Genomic DNA, 6,577 nt, shown 5'->3' with positions numbered 1-6,577 from the left:
GGGACGGGGCACAGCCGGAGCAGCCGCCCCCCGCTGTCCCGCCGGCCGAGCAAGTCCTCGACCAGATCGGGCTGCTCTTCTCGGAGGGGGGCGGCGGCGCCCCCAAGGCCGGCGTGGTCAGAGACCTGGGTGCGCTTGTCGAGGCTGCAGACTGCCGGTGGCTTTTTGGAGGTGTGAGCCCTGCGACGCTGGGTGAGTTGGTGGCTGCGCTGAATGGCTATGCAGCACCCCCAAAGCAGGAGCAAGATGCTGCAGATCTCCCCACTAAGGACAGTGCGTACACTGCCGCAGCTGAGAGAGCGGCAGATGTTGGCTCAGTGTTTCTACACCTCCTTGCGAAGCTGGAAGCTGCCAAGACCCAGGAGTCTCTGGGCGTCCCCGTGGTGGCTCCAGTCCTGTGCCGTGTGATGGGACCCATCTACATCTTTGCTGCAACACATATTGTGGAGAGGCCCTGGACAAATGTGAGGTCTCAGTCGGTGGCACAGGAGCTGCTGGCGTTGCTGGTTCAGGCCGCAGGCTGCGGGTCGGTGGCTGAATTCCTTCGGGGAAAGAATGAAGATGAGGAAGGAATATTTGCAGCAGTGATGGGGCTCCTGAAACAAGAGTTAACCAAGTGAGTAGGAAGGGGAGGGCAGCGATGGAGAGGGTGGCCTGTTTAGCTGGTCTCTAGGTAGGAAATACTGGCAACTTTTGGGAAACTGTGAGCTCAGGCATTACATGACACTAGATGATAAATATGGGGCCAAGAGCTTTACAAATACCCAGTAATGGAAGGTGGTGGTGGGTGAATCAGTCAGAGCTTACTGCCAGCTGAGAGGCGTAAATGCATAGGAAATGAGCCCTCGTTAGTTCCAGCGTTCACTGAGCTTATGTTTGTATTTCCAGAGACACTTGGAAGCGTAACCCTGCCACGAAGCATGTGTTCTCCTGGACGCTGCCTCATGTCACCCGGCCCTGGCTTAGCCATTACCTGGAGCGTGTCCTCCCGCCATCGCTGCTCATCTCGGACGACTACTGGGAGGAGAATAAAATCCTGGGTGTGCGCTGCCTGCATCATATCATTCTCAACGTGGTATGGGATTTGAGAAATTCGATCCCTTTCTGGGTGTTGTTTGAATGAAGGGTGGGTTGGACACCTGTTAGGATTCCTAACTTGTAATCCTGGTTCTGCTGTTAACCTAGCCGTTCTGCTCCATCTGCCGTGCTGTCCCTGTGTGTTTAAATATGTGTAGCTCTTACATCTGTTAACATGAAGCAAAGAATTGCTATGCCACCTTTTGAACTCAGCCGATTCACGAATCGGCCCGACAATGGTTTGCAGAGCAGGGTATTAAAGTAATGCCAGTGGAACTGCAGAAATGCAGCTGGGGAGGTGAGGTAAAGTGGCCACTCCTGTGCGTGGCAGGGTTTAACCTGCATTTATTATAGCACCTGCTCCCACTTTCCTGTAAGCAGTGTTCCTAATGTGGACTATGTGTGAGGGTTGTGGTGGTCTGTGTTTTTTGTTTGTTTGTTTTAAATAAAACCTGGGTTTCTGAAGGTTGTTCTCTTTTATTAGGTTAAGCGGGTGCTGAACGTGACGCGCAGGAATAATGTTCTGTTCTCTGTTGTTGCAGCCAGCTGCTGACCTGTGCCAGTTCAACAGGGCTCAGGTTGTGTACCATGCCCTTTACAACCATCTCTATTCACGAGAGGCCCCTCTCATCAAGGTAGGACAGCAGAACTTCATTTTAATCTGCCTCGTGGTATTGCATGGTATCGGCCCCATGAGGGACAGCCAGCTTAAGGCATGAGGAGGCAGAACCTGTTTCCTCACAGACAGTCCAGTCCAGCTGTTATTAGCTGATGTCTGTGGCCAAGAGACAAAGTAACTCTAGATTTCAGGAAAATCTCATAGTGGAGGGAAGACCTCTTGCCTCCTGTCCCCTTCCAGGTGGCAGCCTTGCTGAAGAGGGCCAGTCACAGGGGTAACAGGTAGTAGAAATGGTCGGCTCTGACAGGGGAGCTGCAGCAGCTGTGGGTGGTCGGGGGGTTGGAAGTTACTGGTGTTTTGGAGAGAACATCAAAAGGACTGCCCAGATTTACTGTCTCGCACCGAACCAGTCAGTACTGCTGTGCCTGCTGGATTTGCTGCCCATCCTGGAGAGAGCCCAGCGGCAGCAGAAGCAGGGCAGACCAACCACCCCCTGCGATGAGGTGCTGCAGCTGGTTCTGACCCACATGGAGGCAGAGCATCGCCTTGCGCTGCGGCGGGTGTACGCCAGGACCCTGCCTGCCTTTGTGCAGAGGTGAGAGCAGCAACCGCAGCCCTGCAGGGACTTGCTTTGGCCTTGGTATATATCTCCCTCCTCAGTGTGTGTTTCTTCATGTCGGCAGGCTTGGCATCCTGATAGTGCGGCACCTGAAGAGGCTGGAGCGAGTTATCCTGGGGTATCTGGAAGTCTGTGATGGCCCTGAGGAAGAAGCCCGGCTGGGAATACTGGAGACACTGCAGTGCATCATAGAGCACGCTTGGCCCAGGTACCTGTCTGGGGGTGAAAGACGCTGTAGAAAGCATATCCTGAATGCTGTCACTCTTTCAGAGCCAAAGTTACTGTTGCTTGAGGAAAAGGCCTTGAAATCTTGAGGGGGAATCTGTCACAGGGAGGAATCACCGGCATTACTGCTTTGCTGAAAAACCTGGCCCAAAAATTAAGCTCCTCACTTTGACCTGACTTCTGCCTGTTCTAGAAGCATCAACTTGGCTAAAAACTTAATCTCTGTTCTCTGCACGGCAGAACTGTGGAGTAAGCCCTGTGCTGTGAATTAGGCTGCCCAATGAACGGCATTCCCGATACACCATCCTAAGGTTACCTCTGTGTTCAGGGCCTGCATCCTCCCTCTGGTGGGCATACTGAAGGAGGCAGCGTCTTCAGCCTCCTCGCTGAAGCAGTTGCTCATTTAGGCCAGCTACAATCCTGCTCCACACGTAAATGGCAACTAGCAGCTCCTGCCTGAAGTGTCTCGGAACTGCTAAGCAAGGCTGTGCTTTCCCCTGGCTTGTGAAGAGGATTTAGAATAAGGAGCAGTTGCCGTTTCCCTCCGCAGAATGCCATGCAGACTCCCTGTGCTCCTCAAAGCCCTGCTGAAGATGATCTGGGACGTACACACTGACCAAGGTTCAACGCCAGAGCCGGTAAAAGCCGCCTTGCTCCAGGGGGCCACTGAATGCCTCATCCTGCTGGATCGCTGCTCTGAAGGGCAAGTGAAGGTGAGCCGGGGGCCCAGCACTGCTTCATCTCTGATCCCTTCCCCCTTAGAAGGGGCAGCATGGTGCATGCAAGAGCCCACTTGCTTCCTCAGTCCAACAGTATTTTGAAAGCATCCCTTTCCACCCACCTCAACGTTAGTACTTGATTGATAAATGACTTGATACAATACAAGATACTCAACAGGTATCTATAGATGCTTTGTAGAACTCTCTTCCAACAGATAGCTGGGGGGAGAGTTGCTAACACCATAAACCTGAGTGTGCCAAGGCACTGGAAACTGATGCTTTTCTTGTTTCAGGTCCTGCTGGAAGTCGTGTACAGCAGCTGTGAGGAGAACCGTGTACGGGAATGCATCAGAAAAGTGCAAGAGAACACGTGAGGCGTGGCTGATCAATGCTCACCCCCGCTTTTTGTACAGTAAATTTTATTTATTTAAAGTTGCTGTCTCTTTCATCCCACCCCTGTTAGCCCCATACCTGCCCCAAACAAGACGCACTTGCATGCTCGCCTAGCCACATGCGGGCTTCTCCAGCTGTAGAACAAAGCAGCAGTGCCCCCAGTCTAGGTTCCTTCCCAGAGCACAGTCCGAGCTGAGCCTTGTGTGGTTGTAGAGACGGTGGGGAGTCGCCTTCCCTAAAAACTGCACTTCGTGCAGGAGTTGTACAAACTTGCTGCGATTGCCTGGGGTCAGGACAGAAACCCTTCTTTTCTTAAAGAAAATTGCTAGTCTGGAGTATGAAAAAAGGAGTAAATATTGAGGGTCCTGCACAGAGTGGTGAAAGCTGGAAGGAGTTTTAGTGACGGATCTGGAGTCCTGTCATTCAGTACAAAATCCAGGTTCAGGAAGGAGTCAGGCTGCTTTTGTTTTGGTGGCTGGCTCTGTTTCTTCTTCATACTCTATTTCAATGTAGGGACGTTTTCTTCTGGCTGGTCCTTTCAGTGGAGTTTTCCCTTTAGATTTGGAGCGAGGGGCTTTCTTCTCTACTTCTTCCTCCTCCTCCTGCTCCTCTTCACTACTTGTCTCCAACTTATCCATGTCCTGAAAAGAAAGACAAGAGTGACATCAAAGCACGCTGTTTATCTCCTCTTTCTGCAAGATCATCTTGTGTATCCAATTCCATTTTATAATTCCTGGCTCCCAGCTGTCTAGCCAGAGGAGTCGGGGTGTAGTGGATACGGTGCAGTCTGACTGTATCATTGTGTACCACAAGTCTGATTTTGCTGGCTCTTATCCCATCACCAGCGACACCAAGAGGTTGGAGGTTACTTTCAAAAAGCTTAGCCTGACAGTTTATAGCTGGTGCTTCACCTACCTCAAAGTCGCTGAGGTCGCTGTCATCTGCTTCCACAAACTCTCTTTTATCCATGTCCTGTAAGAAATAAAGTCAGAAGCTACTACATGACACTGAGCACAATACAGTGTCACAACTCGCAACAATGAGCCATCGAAGTCACCACTTGCGCACACACAGGCTTTTTCTGAGTTCACCTCTCCTAATGTGTTGTTCTCACCCCGACATTCACACTACAGTGCCCAGCAGGTAGGTGAACCGGAGGTGCTGCACCAGGTCAGGGAAGGATTAACTGTGGTGCTGTGGCTGAAAGCATTACCTCATCATCATCTTCTTCCTTCTCTGCATCGGACTCGCTCTCGCTTTCTGCATCTTGCTGTTGTAGAGCTTTGTCAAAGGCGTGAATGGGGAAGTTGTAAATGTCTCCATACTGAAAAGGAAAATGTGGATTTTCTGTAAGTCACAGGAGGAAGGCAGCCGTTGGTGGTAGGGTCATCTACAGCCTATGGCCTGTGCGGAGGCAGTATCGAACTAGGGTGAACTTGTGGTTCAGCCCCTTCCCTAATTCTGAAGTACACACTCCTGTACAGGCAATGAGGGGCTCTGTGTTTTGGGGAAGCAAGTCCTCCAGCCTGTTACAAAGCCACTCAAGAAGGGCAGTCATCCCCTACCCCTCCTATGCGGGTGGTGCTTCTCTTTCACACCAACGCCCGTGTCCCTCCCAGAGAACCAGCCGGACAGAGGGCAGTAGGAGCAGTTTTACTGCTGTGCTCTGAAGGCAGCGATCCTTACTGTATCCTGTTTCAGTCTTTCCAGTAATTCCTTCTCAATGGCGTTATCCAGCTGAGCGGCGATCAGGGCTTTCTCCTAATGGAGCAAAGCGGAGCTGTGTCAGTTGTTTGAAAGACATGCGGAACAGAAGCAATGGACAGGAGATTACACGAAGGAGTGGCATTACCTCTCTCCTCTTCTCTCGCCTTTCAATCTTTCTGCGTAAGGGAACGAGCTTCCTCCTACAGGGAACAACATGCTCTAGTTAGCGAATCTGTCAGCCTCTTTCTTGTGTAGCAGATGAGCAAATGCTCATTTGGGGCAGGAACCAGCAATTGTATCACTAGAAATGTGGCTGCAACTAGTTTAAGTGCATTTATATACGCGGGCTACACTGCAGTTAAATCCATTTCAGCCAGGTTCACTTACAAGCCTGCCAAAGCCTCAGGAAAACAGCTAGGCACGCTAGGGCTGTGCGTACAGCCAGTGACAGTGGCTCAGCGGACAGGCAGCCGCTCGATAAGCCAAACCAACACGATTGCTCTTAGTTGTGTCACTTACTGTCGCTTGAGCGTCAGCTTCCGGATGCGGATAAGGTACTGTGTGATCTTAGTAAATCGCTGCTTGCATTTGTGTCGGATGAACCGTGGCCAGTAGATGAGGTTCTCGTCTATCTCTTCCAGTGCTTTCTCATAGTTCTTGCTTAGCAGGACCTGGAAAAGGGTTGAGCTACAGAGTGGCAACAAAGCGGGGACATGTCTGCTCTTGGGAGGAGCGCCGTCGCTCCCTGCCCTCCACTGCCTCTCGGTCTGTTACATTAGAGCGCGCTTCGTTAGCGGTCTGCTCTCGTTAACTCACCCGCTCCCAGAGTCGACGGGGAAAAGCCGCCCGCTCTATCGTCTTCATGTACAGGTAGCACCGACCTAAAGAAAAGAGGAGTGTGATCCCCGGAGAAAGACTGAGCACGTCACTGACAGGGGGAGAGTGCCCGGAGCTGGGGTGCCCTCGGGCAGGGGGTATTCGCCCCCTCCCCGCCCAAGGGGTTGCTCACGGCAGCTGCCAGGCTCTCACCTTTCTCCTCCCTGATGGTCGCATACTGGCTGTTTGCCAGCGGGCAGGAGGAACGGTTGCACAGACCGGTCAGGTTGTACTCATTGCGGCAGAAGTTCTGGGTTTTTGTCCTGGGAAGAAGAGAGGCGAGGATAAAGGGGAAGGGCGGGAGTACCCCCCCCCCCCTCCCCCCCCCACCCCCCCCCCCCC

The 6,577-nt window shown here is 52.3% G+C and overlaps 2 protein-coding genes across 2 annotated transcripts in view; one reads left to right on the top strand and one right to left on the bottom strand.

Moving 5' to 3' along the window:
* The window catches only part of TTI2 (TELO2 interacting protein 2), a 4,005-nt gene extending 315 nt beyond the window's left edge, over window positions 1–3,690 (top strand). Inside the window, exons 2-8 of the mRNA XM_009286197.1 lie at window positions 15–616; window positions 889–1,075; window positions 1,620–1,712; window positions 2,107–2,291; window positions 2,380–2,523; window positions 3,091–3,253; window positions 3,553–3,690. Of these exons, the coding sequence (XP_009284472.1) occupies window positions 15–616; window positions 889–1,075; window positions 1,620–1,712; window positions 2,107–2,291; window positions 2,380–2,523; window positions 3,091–3,253; window positions 3,553–3,633 (1,455 nt within the window). The 3' untranslated portion in view covers window positions 3,634–3,690. The remainder of the gene's footprint in view (window positions 1–14; window positions 617–888; window positions 1,076–1,619; window positions 1,713–2,106; window positions 2,292–2,379; window positions 2,524–3,090; window positions 3,254–3,552) is intronic.
* MAK16 (MAK16 homolog) overlaps window positions 3,626–6,577 on the bottom strand; it is a 4,104-nt gene continuing 1,152 nt past the window's right edge. Inside the window, exons 2-9 of the mRNA XM_009286196.2 lie at window positions 6,389–6,552; window positions 6,176–6,240; window positions 5,879–6,030; window positions 5,505–5,559; window positions 5,339–5,413; window positions 4,866–4,976; window positions 4,568–4,624; window positions 3,626–4,293 (exon numbers count right to left, since the gene is read on the bottom strand). Coding sequence (XP_009284471.1) covers window positions 4,105–4,293; window positions 4,568–4,624; window positions 4,866–4,976; window positions 5,339–5,413; window positions 5,505–5,559; window positions 5,879–6,030; window positions 6,176–6,240; window positions 6,389–6,552 — 868 coding nt within the window. The 3' untranslated portion in view covers window positions 3,626–4,104. The remainder of the gene's footprint in view (window positions 4,294–4,567; window positions 4,625–4,865; window positions 4,977–5,338; window positions 5,414–5,504; window positions 5,560–5,878; window positions 6,031–6,175; window positions 6,241–6,388; window positions 6,553–6,577) is intronic.

The sequence above is a fragment of the Aptenodytes forsteri genome, unplaced genomic scaffold (genome assembly GCF_000699145.1).
Source record: "Aptenodytes forsteri isolate BGI_AS27 unplaced genomic scaffold, ASM69914v1 Scaffold168, whole genome shotgun sequence".
Taxonomy (NCBI): Eukaryota; Metazoa; Chordata; class Aves; order Sphenisciformes; family Spheniscidae; genus Aptenodytes; species Aptenodytes forsteri.
This window is presented reverse-complemented; position numbering and strand designations above follow the sequence as displayed.